This window comes from Micrasema longulum, unplaced genomic scaffold (genome assembly GCF_059751315.1).
Source record: "Micrasema longulum isolate JH-2025_06_02 unplaced genomic scaffold, ASM5975131v1 h1tg000220l, whole genome shotgun sequence".
Classification (NCBI taxonomy): Eukaryota; Metazoa; Arthropoda; class Insecta; order Trichoptera; family Brachycentridae; genus Micrasema; species Micrasema longulum.
In genome coordinates, this window is record NW_028277425.1 from 736,417 (window position 1) to 753,484 (window position 17,068).

Genomic DNA, 17,068 nt, shown 5'->3' on the forward strand with positions numbered 1-17,068 from the left:
TAAATTGTTTTAATTAAATTACACATTTAAAAGCTTCAATTAAATTTAAGCACTTTGTAAAGCGTCCTCGAGGTATTATATTCCGAAAATGGCGCTGTATAAGTTATCCATAATAATAATATTAACTCAATGTCTTTAACTTTTATGCGTTATATTTGTGCATTCCGAAAGCATAAGCTATGCTGTAATCGTAACATGTGGCAACTTCTTCAAGCAGTTCCAGGAATTTTACACACACGGAAAAAAAAAACAGTCTTAACGCTGTGCAACACTTTGAATATTGTAATGTAATGTTACTGTAACTGTTTTCTTTTACACATATTTAGTATCCAACTTAAGTGAACCTCAATAAAATCTTTATAAAATCACACACTTTGTCAAAAAGGGTAAATGTAAATGTTTAAAATATCCAGAGGAAACAATTTAAACTCCGGAGTAACTTCACAACGCACCCGGTCGCCACCGAGCGCCGAGGATATGCGGTGACAGGGATTTTGATAGATAGGTATTACAACATTGTATTGCAGACACCTCGATACTGTGCGGAAAAGACAACTGCATGTCAGACCTTTCGTTAGAATAGACAAAATCAATGTTTGGTTGTCTTTCGGATTTCGTTATTTTTTTAGGCAGTGTATCAGAATAAAATTTTCTGTATCAGTACGTTTTGCATTTAAAAAAAAGTTATCATATTTATAAACCGTGCAGCTGAAGACAGCAGATAAAACTGTGCATTTTTTACGAGTTTTTGAATGATTCTAGTTCCCATAAACAATTAATCAAAAAATCTTTTTTTTATTTATAAGTTTGCATTTTTGTTTTAATATTTTATCAATTTAGTTATCATTGTATCCATCATTACTAGCAATAAAAAAAGACTCGACTTTTTAACTCTAAATGTATCGATGTAATATTTAGTAATCACTGTAAAAATAAAATAGGATAGAATTTTAAATAAATAGAGCATTAAATAAATAGTCCAGATCTTGTCTCGATGTCCCTTATGTTTGTCAATGCTTCTTTTATTCTTTTTTAATGTTTTAAACTATTATTTAATTGTAATATTCATGCCTATGAATTGCATAAATGGACCATGTCCGTAAATAAATTAGTTGAGTATACCTTGATAAAGAAGCTTGTGTAGCTTTGAAATCAGTCGGTAGAAAAAATATAAATAAAGTGGTTTAAAATAAAGTTGTTTTATATTTATTTTACTATGAGAAACATAATTTATTTTCGCTCCCATTAGTAATTTACATTTTATCCTGTACAGCTTGTCAAATTTCGGCCGACGATATTAAAATAATCATTTTAACTATTCATATCAAATATGTAATATGTTTTGCATGTTTCTAGATTTGTGTGATTTGGTTCCCCGTTCTCTTGCTGCCCTCGAGTCTACATTTACGCAGATTGAAGGCACAGTTCATGAAATGAATGATCCACAATATGGGTATTATCATGAAGGCATTTCTGATATAATTGTAAGTCTAAATACGTAGATTTCATTAAGTTTAGCTTAAATTCTCTACTTCTGGGCTAAATATTAAACCTTTCAGTTTTTTAAATTAATCACTTCAAATATGTATATTTATTTAAAATAGGTGAGTACAGTGAAACCTTGTTTTACAAACACAATTCTTTCCAGAATCTTACTCATAATGTGAAACTCTTCTTAAGAGAAACAATTTTTCTCATTTCCCATATCAATGTAAAATACAATAATGTATTACATGTCAAAAATATTACTCAAGAAAATTAATAATGTTTATTTAAACTTTAAAATTATTTATAATACCTTATTAGTTTTTTTTGCTAGAATTCTATCTAAAGACATTAGTTTTTGCCGATGCTTTAAGACTGAGTGAAAATGCGACAAAATATTGAATAAATTCACAGCTCGCACAGTCACTGCCTTGTTAGCGAGGTCCTTTTCAACGATCGACACCCACGAACAGTTTCCCAAGCTCTCAATATTTCTCTTATAGCGCAGGAGGTGAACTTCCTTCTTCCCCGACGAATTCTCTTTCACAGCTTCTTGCTGCGAAATACCATGCAACTCTCTTCCGCATCTTCTTGCTTGAGGTACAATGCAACTTCATAAGCTCTTCGGCAGTCAGCTCTTCCACAAGCTCTTTGATATCATTGCTATCCACCTCCAGTCTCGCGATGATGGCTAAAGACACAAACTCGTTGGCTACACACTCAAAAGGCACTGTCTTAAAGGCCTAAAGTCACGTTCAACAATGCTATCTAGCCAAAGTTTATTCTAAGGTTTTACAATCCGAGACTTCTAAATATTCTCCTCGTGGCTCAAGCGAAATGACGCTCGTTAAAGTATTTTTTTACATTTAAATGTGTTGCAACAGAGAGGGAAAACATTTTTGAGAAGGGAATATGGAATTCTAAGCATTTACAGGGCTTATGACCTGTCATTGGCTGGTTTAAGTGGCCACTTTACACACTGTGTAACATTCACTATTCTGCCTATGTTTGAAAACCCACATTTCCTCAACTCTTCCATCTGTTGACTTTTGTGAAGTAAAAGAGCTGAAACCTTTGTCATGCGGGTGAGATTCATCCGGCTGAAACAATTCACCTACTAGGCAACGCCCGAAAACAATTTTCCGATTTTGTATACTTCTTCTTTTACCAGATAAAGTATGTCCAAATGCTTGCAGACTGGCTGGATTTTCTCCCTAGGGAGTTGTTCATATTTACAATTTGATTGTCTTTTTATCCAAATTCATTGTTATGAGAGTTGCTTGTTAAACGAGGTTTCTCTGTACTTTCATTCCACTTTAAATGGCTTTAAATTTTATTAATTTAAAAGTAGTTTTTGATAGTTAACCTAAAATATTTTATTTTTTTACTTTCTGCGTGGTATTGAACATAGACTTGGAATGGAATGGGATTTTCAAATCATGGTCATATTATGTTTTCATTTGCATTTATTGTATCAATATACTTGCTGAAATATCGTATTAGGAATTATTCATTCATTGAATGTAATGTGTTTTTATAATAACAAGTTTCTTTGATAAATTAAAGATTTAATATATTAATTTCAATAATTCCATAGTCTTCACAAGCGTGCAAACTTCATATGAGCAGCGATCTTAGAATAATAATAATAATAATTATGGATAACTTATATAGCGCCATTTTCGTAATAAAATACCTCAAGGGCGCTTTACATGGTGATTCTATTGTTAAGTTAATTTAATTGAAGCTTTTAAATTTGTAATTTAATTAAAATAATTTATTTTGTTGTCACGTGCTACGGATTTATTCAAATGATTTAGAGAACAAGTGGGTTTTAAGTTTTTTCCGAAACATCACTTCACTTTCACAGCCTCGCACCTCTGCTGGGAGAGCATTCCATGCCATAGGGCCTGCGACCGCAAATGCGCGTTCACCAAATTTAGTGCGCTGTTTGCGTAGAGGTATAATAACTTTTCCTCTCGCCGTAGATGTAGCTGATCTAAGCGGGAGACGCCTGTCAGCTAGTTTATCTGGAATGCATAGTTCCCTTAGATATTCCGGAGCCGAGTTGTGCAGTGACTTATACATAAGCCAACAGAGTTTGTATTCGACCCTCTGTGGAAAACGTAGCCAGTGTAGTTCCCGAAGTAGTGGAGTGATATGACTGAACTTAGAGATTCCGAAAAAAAGTCTCGCTGCGGCATTCAATACAGATTGTAGGCGAGTCATTTTGTTCATTGGTAGACCTGCATAGATACCATTACAATAATCGACTCTAGACACTACAAACGCATTTATTAATTGACGGGCGGCATCAACAGAAATCCGAAATAATACCGTAAACCCCTTAGGCATTGTATTTATAAATGTCAAAGTTTATGAATACTGTCTGTTAAATATTGAAACGTGATCACTAATTTAACTGCTGTTTAAGCATCATAATTGGACGTGGTTATGTGGAAAGCGTCCAACCCTCAATATGCTAAATATGAGTTTTATGCTGGTTTGGACAGCATCCTACTATATACCTAGTCCTGCCATAAATACTGCTACAAACTGTTTCTATTATAATAAAAAAGCAATTAATTTTATAAAAGTTTTTTTTTTATTTCTGGGCCAACATGCATATTCCACTTATTGAAAAAAATTTTTTTATTCAAAATGTCCTCCTCTTGCCTTCACACAGGCCTTTAAATGTGACGGCCAATCGTCAATGGCAGCACGCACGATATCCATGGGAAAATTGGCCACTGCTTTTTCACACTCAAGAAGGCCAATCTTCAGCTCTAATAAACTCTAGTATGTGATTTTCCAGCCATTGCTGGGTAGATTTTGCCTTATGAGCTGGAGCAGCATCTTGCTGGAAGATTCAATGTCTCGAATTGAACATTGTGTCATTGAGAGGCTTAAAAACCTTCTCTAAAATGTCATCTTGGTATGATTTTGCACTTGTCTTCACACCCTGCGCACAAAAATGAAGCTCAGAAACCCCTTCGTAGGAGACACCCCACCAAATCATCACGGCTGCTGGATGATGACCTTTTTGATGAACTTGAGCGGCTTCTCGAAAGCTATGAGCATTCACTTGATCATTTTGCTTGTTGAAGTTTTCTTCAATGTTAAATATTTTTTCATCAGAAAACAGAATTTTGCAATGCAAATTATTCACGTATTGTGAAACAAGCATTTTTGCTCTGGTCTTCCTAATGTCCCTTAAAGGTGGAGTAAGCAAAAGACCAGTGCTTCTTCGGTAAGCCCCCATCTTTAGGTCAGATTTGATGATGCGAGACATACTTCGAGTCGATATATTCATCTCCCTGGACAATATTTTTTGTTTACGGAGCGGATTTCTATGAATTCTGCTTCTGACAGCCTTAATAGCTCCTGGAGTCTGCACAGTTTGAGTACGTCCAGATCTTTGTCAGTCTTCAGCACTTTGAATATTCTTGAGCCAATTAATAGTTCAATACACAATCTGGCGACTGATACTTAAAAGTTTTAGGGTGTTAAAAATGTCTTCCGGCTTCTTCCCAACTTTGTGTAATGCGATTACAGCGATTCGGTTTTCTTTAGCACCCCACTCCATGTTTACTCGTTGACGTTCAACGACTGACTAATTATAGCAATAGCATAAGGGTTGGTACTTTACCTGAAAAAAGGTTACGGGTGTCTACCTGCTTTTGTTTACATTTTATGAATTTTTGAACTCGTGTAACCGTATTTATGGCAGGACTAGGTATATGTGCCGAAAATGTTGATTTTTATGAAAAATTTTAAATGCGTAGATAACGCAACTTGCTAGATGTGTTAAGAGTCCGTATCTCAGCCAGCCAGTCAGCAGGCGCCGAATGTAAACATTGCATTGCTTCTAATGCTTAAATAGTGGGTACATACAGCGAAGAATTATCGTAAACATGTATTCCCTAATTAGGTGATATTTGTTTCAATTGCAATCAATTTTTTAGGCGCTTCGTTCGCTGAGTAAACAAAACAAATATTTCTTTCTCTTTCCCTCAACGCAGATGATTCGTTTCTTTCTTTACTTGCCTATGCCGGTAAGGCGCGAACCGTGCAGTTAAAATTTTTACTTACGTCATCTTTGTAAAAGTAACCCTTACTATAATCAGATAAAAATCCTGAATAAGGATTTCGAGTGGGGATAGGTCCACTTCATAGTGTCGTGGTTGGCGCGTTCGCCTACCATGTTTGTGGTTCCGAGTACTATTCCTGGGAAAGTCAACATGAAATGTGGAGTAAAAAGGTGGTTCTTACATTGCGATATTTCATGTTACTGGTCTGGCATCTGAAGCGTAAGGTTGATCATCTTACCTTCATGTAACAAACAATCTGGTGTTGATGGCTCTTCTGGACATGAGTGCTGCATTCGATACTGTAGACCATAATATTTTGCTTGAACGTCTGGAGAAAACTTATGGTATCCGTGATCAGGCATATATGTGGTTCAGTTCATATCTTAATAAAAGAGAATATGCAGTTGTTTTCCAGGGTAAAAGCTCAACCAACTTTCGGGTGTCTACAGGAGTGCCTCAAGGGTCAGTACTCGGACCACTTCTTTATCGCCTTAACACTAAAGATATAGAGAACATTATCAAAGAATGTGGATTGTGGTCTCACTGCTATGCAGATGATACGCAGATTTATTTTTATTGCAAACCAGGCGAGAGAAGTGTGCTTGTCAATTTATTATTATTTTTTATTTTTTTGCACCACAACAGGCCGGAGGCCTAATTACAGTGGTGAATTACATCACAGAGCACCCAGGCTTAAGAAAAATCACATTTTAATTTTTGTGTTCTCACCGGGAATCGAACCCGAAACCTCCCGTGCGTGAGTCAAGCGTCTTGACCACTACACCACGGAGGCCGCCGTGGATTGATTGATAATTGATGGATGCATCAAGAAAATAGGAAACTGGATGGCTGAAAACAGACTAACATTTAACCCATCAAAAACTGAACAACTGTGAGTGGCTTCAGCCAGACGACAGAATTTGATCCAGGATACGGCTCTACCCAATGTAGGGAGTACCGCTTTACCCACCGTTAAACTACTGGGAGTTTGTCAATTCTGACCTATCTCTTGACGCTCAAATTAGTAGAACGATAAGTTCATGCTTCTACCAGCTGAGACAAATTAAATGCATACGCAAAAATTTGCCGGTTGATGCCGTCCGTCAATTAATAAATGCGTTTGTAGTGTCTAGAGTCGATTATTGTAATGGTATCTATGCAGGTCTACCAATGAACAAAATGACTCGCCTACAATCTGTATTGAATGCCGCAGCGAGACTTATTTTCGGAATCTCTAAGTTCAGTCATATCACTTCACTACTTCGGGAACTACACTGGCTACGTTTTCCACAGAGGGTCGAATACAAACTCTGTTGGCTAATGTATAAGTCACTGCACAACTCTGCTCCGGAATATCTAAGGGAACTATGCATTCCAGATAAACTAGCTGACAGGCGTCTCACGCTTAGATCAGCTACGTCTACGGCGAGAGGAAAAGTTATTATACCTCTACGCAAACAGCGCACTAAATTTAGTGAACGCGCATTTGCGATCGCAGGCCCTATGGCATGGAATGCTCTCCCGGCAGAGGTGCGAGGCTGTGAAAGTGAAGTGATGTTTCGGAAAAAACTTTAAACCCACTTGTTCTCTAAATCATTTGAATAAATCCGTAGTATGTGACAACAAAATAAATTGTTTTAATTAAATTAAAAATTTAAAAGCTTCAATTAAATTAATTTAACAATAGAATCACTATGTAAAGCGCCCTTGAGGTATTTTATTACAAAAATGGCGCTATATAAGTTATCCATAATAATAATTGCATTAAGTGCACTAATGCAGTGCATAGGGCACTGCGTTTAGTGCACTACACTCAATCGGGTGCGGACAGGGGTATGATTATATTGGACGTTATTACCCACAATGGAGGTGGTAAAAAAATGCTTGTCTGTTGATAAATGTTTACTAGAAAATTGTTTTTTTAACATTTAAATACATCAATAAATTTAATCATTGACTCATTTTGTCATCACTACGTATGACTGAATGTGGAATGTTGGGAGCAATCCAGGTTTTGATGGATTTTTTTAAGACCGAGTCTTGGTAAATATTGAAGTAATATGTATTCAAAATATTGCACTGTTTTAAATTAAAAGACATTATAAACATAAAGCTCAATCAATAAAGCACATTATATTTGTAAATAGACAGATAAATAATGATTTCAAAATTATATTTTTCTAGAAATTGACAGACTCATTAGGCAATTATTGTAAAAGGGGAATTTCTGGGATTAATAAATAAATGATAGTTCATTTTACTTCTTTGTTCATAGGCCTATTTGCTCCCCTGCTTGGGTGTTTTGAGACAGTCCTTTTTAGTGATGCTTTAGAAAAAAAAGTAAATACCATGTAAATAAAATTTTATCTTTTATATGCACATTTAAAATTTCAATTGAATTTTTTTAAATTATCCATATGAAATTATTCAAACATGTTCTTAAAGTAAATAAAAAACAGAATACATAATACTGCTTGAAAATTATTAAATTAGTTTTAATGAAATCATCGAAAATATGTTAAATATTAACAATCCTTAATAATGACAGATTTTACAATTTTTCTGGAAACATATTTACACCATAAATAGTCTATCAAATTATTATTATTTTTATGTAATTCCGTTTTTTTTCATACATTTTTCGTTTCCTCACTTTTGTGTTTTCCTCAGTTTTACACTTTTTTTCTTGTTCCCTTGAAAAAAATAAATATGGGGTTTTACTGTACTTGTTTAATGACGGTCAGCGATAAACACATACTTAATATATTTATTACTGATTTTTTAACATTCATAAAAATAAAACAATTTTACGGTGGTCTAAAAATATATTTTTAGTGTCAAAATTGTGTTCTACTTATTTACACTACACCATGCTATGGATTTTTCTCTCAGTGTTCCGCATGTTACTTAGGATCCTTCAGAGCCTTTTTTTACAATTGCATGTTTAAGAAACATGCTAGAAATTGTTTTTAAAACTATTGACAAAATATTTTGTGTTTATTATTGCATATTATTATATTTTAATCCCGAAATCATTTCACACAAAACTGATAGCATCCATCGTTTCTCTAAGCTCGATTTTACCGCATTAATTATTTAAGTTTTTGTGCTTTTCAACCTTTAAAATTCTTTCATTAATTGAATTGTGTACGATTTTTCGAAGATTGAATTCTGACATTTCAGATCACGTTAGAGTGTCCATCATCAGGATTGGTATTGTTTATGTAACATAATACATATGAGGCATATAGAAACAAAGGCGAAAGTGTCCACCTACAGTTGAAAATGAGTTATATATGCAGTTTTGTTTAGAAAGCTTTATAGTATTATCTCCATAGAATATATGTTTTAAACAAAAATGGTATTAAAACATCTAATTTTAGATTTGAAGTTTAGATGTTGTAAAGATCTTTCCGAAACAATAGCGGTAGTTTTTCTAGTGACCAATCAGGACACTCCAACTGCAACGGCGGCCATTTAATATTTCATACAAACGTGTGTGGCATTGTCATGTAAACACATCAAAACCGGCAGTGTCCAAAGCTTTGAAACAAAAACGCCAGTGTCCATAGATTAAAACCGATTTTTAGAGAAACTATGTCATTTGGATGTATCTTAAGTTTCAACTATGAATTTTAAACCTATTTAATTCAATAATATTCATTTTTGTCTTTCGGTTGTTACATACAGTTTTAAAAATCTTAATGACTCCCGAGGGGGTGAAATCCAGTCTTTTGTCTACGAACATTTGGACAAACTCAAATATTGTAACTAAACAAATGTTTTTTTGTGATTGCCAACAATTCACGAAACTGAATCATATGTAACTTGACGTACTTAGGATTACTCGGGAGATAACAAATATAATATTTTTTCCATAAATATTCCCGCAGTGTGATTCCCTTCATTCTTAGTTTTCAATAAGTCCCTTTAAAACGATAGATAGAGGTTTCGCTATATTTGTATCTTTACATTAAACAAGTAACGTTTTCGTGTATCTTAGAAAAATTAGCTGTTAGTTTATAAGGATAGGTAATTTTTAAGTAAGTAAATATTATTGTTACATAAATGAATATTTTTTTGTGAATTCCCATTTTTAATGCATGATGGCATTTAAAAATTTAGTTATTAACGATTGCGAGGATTTTTGAAAAACAACCAACTCATGTTCTTTTACTTACGCATGTTTAATTCTAGTTTTAAACTTTTTCTGAGGCTTGCGACTTATGGCAATTTCTGTACTTTCCGGGCAAATATCAGAATATCTTTTCTGAACCTATGCAAATGGGGAAGATAAAGAAAGTTGCTGTTCAATCTGTCAAAGTCACGTTTTACAAGGGCCCATAAAACCCCATTTTCCACCGCAAAACAAATTACCGGAATCTTATTGGACTGTTTAAAGTCCTAGACATTATTTTTGTGAATTTTCCGACATTTCATGATCACAACGGAGAAGTTCGTAGTGCATCAAAGATGTTAGCCATACATGGTTTTTGCTGTGAGTACCTACTGAGAATTCTGTAAACTCATTGGTGCATAGTAGAATTAATAAATCGGTTTGTTGATTTTGGCAAGGTGTGGTGGATAAGGTACAAAATACAGTTCATACTCTTTTTACACTAGAGAGTGTGGATATTATCCGTGGCTCTATCCTACTGAGTTTCTTCAGGGTATGCTTGTTTACAACACATTAAGGAATTGTGTAACTAGGCATTTCTTTAGATCATTGCGCCCAGTATTGTCGATAATCCTGAAATAATGTGGAGCATTTAACCTTTATGTTTCCCATAATTACCCCAGTCAGCGTCAGCTTATACTGTTCAACATTATATACAGGACCATTCTGCGGATGGAAGAGCTATCTCTATGTTAAACAATATCACTTTTTGCATTATTGACTGAGGTGATCTTTTTTACATCTCTGAAGATTTTTTCAATGCTCTCTTAACAAAGTTTTGTTCATTATATTATTACATTATGTACAGTGACTCACAGTGACATTCGTATAAGCGCGTTTTCGGATTTTTGTGTTGAATATCTGTGAAATTAATTTATATATATATTCTCTGTTTTGATTTTGCATCCTGCAAATTTCTGCAAATGATTTTAATCAATAAATGTAAACAAACTTCTCGCGAAAATATACAAAAAATAAGAAACACACACTAATACGAAATTTCACCTCACACTGATATTCGTACAGACAAAACTATCTAACGACATCATTAATTTAAAACCAAAATATCCATGAAACAACCAAAAAAATTAATACTTTATCATACACTGAGTTTTTTAGGCATAGAAAATACAATTTTTTTGGAGTATTTAATGTTGAATTTATTCCATTCATCCATCAGTCAAGATTTTAGGTCTTTGGCGTTAATGCTTCCATAAACAGAACCCAACTTTTGGCCCAGATTTTCAAAAGGATTAAGATCCGATGATGGTGGTGACGTTTTTAATTCTTTTGGACAGTACAATAGCCATGACTTTGGTTTCGCGTCAGTATCTGAGTAGAACTTGAATGACTCGATCTTGATCAATTTAGTTAGCACTTTGTTTAAACTTTTCATTTAAAATGTTCAGATGAATATGCTGTTCCATTGTTGTGTCGATAAATGGATGTTTACACACCTTCCGGGTTGATATACAACTCCAAAACATCACAGATCTTTACATCTGAAATGTTTTTTTTATGATTTAATTCATCATTTGGATTTTGCCATTAATTTCTTCGTCCATCTGACCCAAATATATCAAATTTGCATTTATCACAAAATATCACACCATTCCAGGATAGTCGAGAATTTGCTGTGTTGAGATTTTTTTTCAAATGTTAATTTATGTTTCTTAATTAGATCACTTACAAATGGTTTTTTCTTGGCACCCAACCTTCATAATTAATTTTTCCCAATTTTTTTTTATAGTTTCTGAACTCACAGGAAATTCCTTATGCTGTTAAACTAAAGAAACCAGTTTTGGAAAACTAACAATTTTCATTCACTTGAACTTCAGGTCACTTGAAGCCCGTTTTCAACGTGTCCACTATTTGATTTTGCTTGAAATAGCTGTTTATATTGAACTATATTGTAGAGTGACTGTTTTATGCAATATTACGATACGTCTGTCCCTTTTTTAAAAGTGAAATAACAATTTCACACGCATCAACGGATGTGATTTTTAGATTTTCGACCAATTATTCAAATAATTTACCACCGTGAGATGATTCCTCAAGTGATAAATCATGTAATAATTCAATATGAATAATGTCAAATATGTATAATGAAGATGACGCAATTTTTTTTTCCAAATGAACAAGTTTTAACATGCTCTTCTTTCGCATGTGCCGGGCTGTACGAATATCAATATGAGGTGCAATTTTGTATTGCCGAGTGTTTCATATTTTAAGTATATTTTTGTGAATAGTTTGTTTACATTTATTGATTGAAATCATTTCCAGAATACTTTAGAATGTAAAATCAAAATAGAGGATGAAAATATACATAATAATTTCACAGATATTCAACACAAAAATACGAATGCGCGCTTATACGAATATCACTGCGAGTCACTGTATGTATAATACACTTTTATGTTCATACCTACAATTTCAATGAAATAAAAATGGGTATTTTTCGACACTGATAAAGCTTTTCATCTTTTATTGAATGTAATTAAATCACGAAATATGAATTATAAAAATGATACCTAAATACAAGAAAATTTAACATTTTAGATTTTAACTGTCAATCAGATATTAAATGCATTCTCTGTGTTTTATGCTATGTGTTGTTTGCACTTCGTGGAGACATTTCGGGTATCACATTTCTGTAGAAAGTTTAAATCCATGCCTATTGCAATTACTGTATTAGTATTTTTTCATGCTGGCAATAGATGATAATACTTATAGAATTATATTATGTGTAATACTATTTTGTAACTTTTATTATATTTTATGACTTAATAAAGATACATACTGTAGTAAAATGGAATTAAGTAAAAGTTCACTGACACGAATCAAAATAAAAATGATGCAAAATTACTAACTGTGAATGAATTATAATGATATATTAATAATCATTGTGATTGTGAAAAAATAATATTTAATTATTTTAGAAATGAGATTTATTTATGGTCGGTGTTGCGCAATTGGCGAGTCTTATATTTTCTATCTCTCCCACTCTTGTGCTTCTTCATTCTCTTTCTAAAGGTGTCATCGGCTTACCTGGACTTTCATGTTTTCAATTATCAAATTTTCATCTACATATATATATAATATATATGTGATTCAGATGAATCTGATATGGTAATGTCAGATAAATCTCTTCACAACAATAATGATTTTTCGTTTTTAAACTTTTCTAAAATCAACAGATGGAAGAGTTGAAGAAATATGGATGTTCGAACATAGGCAAAATACACAGTGTGTAAAGTGGTCACTCAAACCAGGCGGTGACAGGTCACAAGCTCTGTAAATGCCTAGACTTCCATATTTCCTAAAATGTTCTCCATCTTTATTGTAATTTGTTAATATGTATATTTACTGTGTTGTGTTATTCCATAACCCTATTTTATATTCTCTTATACGAACAGCTTTGCTGTCTGAAATAAAATTACATTATCAGTAAAAAAAACTTGAAGATAACTTTTATGCTTAGCAAATATTTCTGTCAGTATTTTGTCACTGATTTTTCAAGTTTATTTCGCTGGATGTTGAAAATTATATTTGTGACTTTCAGATACAACACCACGAGCACAAGCAAATATTGGAGTCTATTCAAACAGCTCACAGGAACCAAAGTGAAGAAGAAGATGAAGATTCTCCAAATTAAGGTGACATCGAAATTGATACAATTTTGCCTGCTCTTGGTCCATAAAATTAATTTAAGGTGGTTTACCTGTATTCTAAAAATAATTCATACTCATCGGGCATTTAAATTACAATTGTATTTTTTAAAGCAATATATTTTATTGCTTATATGTTGGTTTTGTTTTCCTTTTTTTTAAGAAAAAAAAATGTGTTAAACGTTTTATGGTGTATTTTGCATTTCTTATTTTCTCATTTAAATTTTCATATTTTAATGATGTTCTATATTTTTTCCTGTAATAGTTATGTATATTTTTTTACCAAAATTTTAAAATTCTGTTTTTAAATATTTTTCATTTTTTTATATGTAATTTTATTATCATGGAGAAAATGTTCTCATCGTTTTTGTTAAGCGCTATTGCTTTAATATAATTTTTAATGTTAGGATTTCTATTTGTTTCATGTTTTACTAAGATCTTGATGTGATGCAGTAAAATAAGTGGTCAATAACATGTATGTAAAGAATATGTGTCTTATCCAAAATTTGTATTTTGATTTCAATTTTATTTAATTACAATATGGATTAATCGTTAATGAGGTTTCTTAAATAGAGATGAAAAGTGTCTGCTCCTTGGGAAAAAAATAATATAAAATATTTAAATGCATGTAAATTGGTATTTTTTAACGGGCCGCTGTATTGGAAAAAGTTAAGTTTACTTGAATAAAAGTTACTTTATTGGCAAAATAAGCTAAACGGGTTGCAAGAAGAAAAGTTAGCTGAAGCAACTGAAGCAATAAAAAATAAACTTTTCTTTAATTTCAACTAACTTTTTTCAATTCAATTTGTCCTCTTTTCTTAACTTGAGCGTTCTTTCATTTGTTACTTAGCCATCTACTAAGTGTCGATTTTTCGACACTTTGGTATTTTAAGAAAAAGATTTCCTATTTGTTACTTGAGTTTTTATAATAGGGAAATATCACATACTACGATTACCAATAAAAATATATGAAATGGATTTAGAATAATTAATTGTATTTTCAAAATCAATATTGATATTGTGGAGAAATGTTTTCATACATAAATGTAAAAAATAAATTCAATAAAAATATGTTAGTAGAAAAACGTGACGTGTTTGGCCTTAGTTGTTGTGATGTCAAGATTCGTGATGTTCTACACCAATTTCAATGGCCAGGAAAAAATAAACATTAATCGTGATGTATTAGGGGCGTGGCCAATGGTATGACTGTTTTGCGGGAATCCAAAACGCCAAATGTAATTATTTAATTATTTAATAATAGTGTTTTTTATGCTACTAAAAATTAACAAAAAAAATTTTTTTTACTGGACAGTATTTCATAGATCTTTATAACTTTAAAAATGTTTAAAAAAAAAGTGATATTTCCCTATTAACTAGAGTTTTTACCCTGCTTAGCTTACAAATAATGAGTTTGTTTTTATATCGAATAAAACCGAGGAAAGTTTGGCTTGAAAGCAGCTCTGTTGATTAATGTATAAATGCCATTTTACATGTGTCTCATTTTCACTCCGCTACGATTTACCATTTGTGAGTTTGATTGTTTGATTATATACCTATCTATAAGGAGGCCTGCTTGCCATTGCATATTGAGGAGAAAGTCATGATCACCGAGCAACGCCGTGTAATGTTCAAGTTTGAAATTATACAGTTGATATAGAAATGGCATTTTATAGTGTTTAAATTTCGTGTTTGCTCAGGCTTATAGGTGCCTATAGTCATCTCTACGGCTGTCCACTTGGTTATGATCATCTTCACTATCTTTCAGTGCTTTAAGTTTGGCGCGTTTCTCTATTTTCTCCCTTGTACTATCTGAAATCCAAATGGCTCTTCTACCCTGTTTCAAGCTGAGAATATCGTTCGCGGAAGAAACAAGTACTGATTTGAGATTTCCCTACTACGCTTTAATAAGTGGGGGGTTGGTCATCAACCAGCTGAATGCATTGACTGACCATGTCCTTGAATCTCTGTCTCGTGTCATCAGACTAACTAATTTAAGTTACTCCACGTCGACTGTCTTTTGCCGAGGAGGTCTTGGAAGACGTTTGAGCTACAGCCAGATCTTAGCAACGACTAACTCGTGGTCACTTTAAATGTCGGCCCCTCTATAGGTCCTGACAACTAGGAGTTCTTTTCGGTTAGTGCGCCATGAGATCTAGCTGCGCTTTCGTTCTTCCATCAGTGAAGTCCAAGTATATTTATGGAGAAATAGGGTTCCACCAATGATAAGGTTGCTGATTGTGGCAAACTCTATCAGCCTTCTACCATTGTCATTAACTTGCCCGAGGCCATGCTTTCCCATCACCAATGTGCCAAATGATAGGTCTGTTCCGACTCTTGCATTCAAATCGTCAATTACTATCACGCGGTATCTTCTTGGTAGAGATGCGATAATCGCGTGAAGAGAGTTATAGAAGGCATCCTTCCCAGATCCTTTCTAATGCGCCTCGCTTATACCAAGAATATCTAATTTATATTTGTCCATGATACGAGTTGCGTGGATATTTTTTCCGAGGACTTGCATTGCACATTAAAAGAATCGATGCGCAGGGAAGAGTTGTTAGATGGGAGTGATTTTTCCAAATTCATTATCTGTTCAAAGTTGCCGGGTTGGGTATGAGGAATGCCGGTGTTGATGCATTTTGTGGGGGCTTAGTAATCAACTAACCTTAAAGGTTAGATGATTAGCCGTACGCTCCCGAGCCTTGCCCTGTAACCCCTGAGGTCGGCTCAACCTACCCACTCAGGCATAGTCCACCTTTTGATTTTCTTTCGTCTGATTTCTCAACACCAACCTGTCTGGTATGGGGGCCCCTTTTGGTAGTCAATACCGCCAGCATATCTTGGTGAATCTTTGAAATACCCAAGCCTCCTCACCACAACAAGGTAGAGATCTGGTCTTGTGTAATGACAATAATAAAATATTCATTCAAAAACTAACTTCTTTCAGAAGCAAAATTAAACTTTTGTAAAGTGTAAGCTTTCAATGAACACAATTAACCATAGTACAGATGTAGCTATTATGATATAATTGAAAGCTTTGACTGATTTTATCTGATCATATCATCTTTCATGCAACAATGTATTAAAGACAGAAATAAAATAATTTTGATTACTATTTTTTTCCCTCTAATGATTGTATTTTCGGTAAGTAGAATATATTATTGAAATTCAATAATTTTATGAAAGTACATTACTTTATCATTTTTTAAAAATGAATATAATAATATTTTGTTTTGACAGATGCCAAAATTTCAAAATAATGAAAAAAAATTAACAGCTTTAAAATATTAAATTATCTTCGCAATCATATAGTGATACTCTTGTATCGGTAGCATGTGACTGACAGCACTAATATTTTTTATGAAAAATTCACGCTAATTTTATAGAAAAAGTTGAATTTCATCTGTAAGATCATGTCAGGTGAAAGCACGAACAAAGGGCCAATGAAAATCTCAAATTTAATACTCATTCTGTTGTCATGTTGTTTTCATAACCAAATTAGATTAATATCGTTAGATTTTTTTTTTTAATGTAGTATTTTCTTTAAAAACTCGTTATTTCAAGTATTTTTTGGCTCATAAAAAAAATACAGAAAAGCATCAATGTTACTTTCTATATTTTTTCAAAGCAAAATATTTATTTGTATT

General features: G+C 33.1%; 1 protein-coding gene across 2 annotated transcripts in view; it reads left to right on the plus strand.

Moving 5' to 3' along the window:
• LOC148283585 (uncharacterized) overlaps positions 1-14,155 on the plus strand; it is a 132,983-nt gene extending 118,828 nt beyond the window's left edge. The window contains exons 10-11 of one of the 2 annotated variants that reach the window (XM_088243618.1): positions 1,357-1,484; positions 13,316-14,155. In XM_088243618.1, coding sequence (XP_088099744.1) covers positions 1,357-1,484; positions 13,316-13,408 — 221 coding nt within the window. In that variant the 3' untranslated portion in view covers positions 13,409-14,155. The remainder of the gene's footprint in view (positions 1-1,356; positions 1,485-13,315) is intronic. The other variant, XM_088243619.1, reaches the window with a different exon arrangement.
• Positions 14,156-17,068: the final 2,913 nt, after the last annotated feature.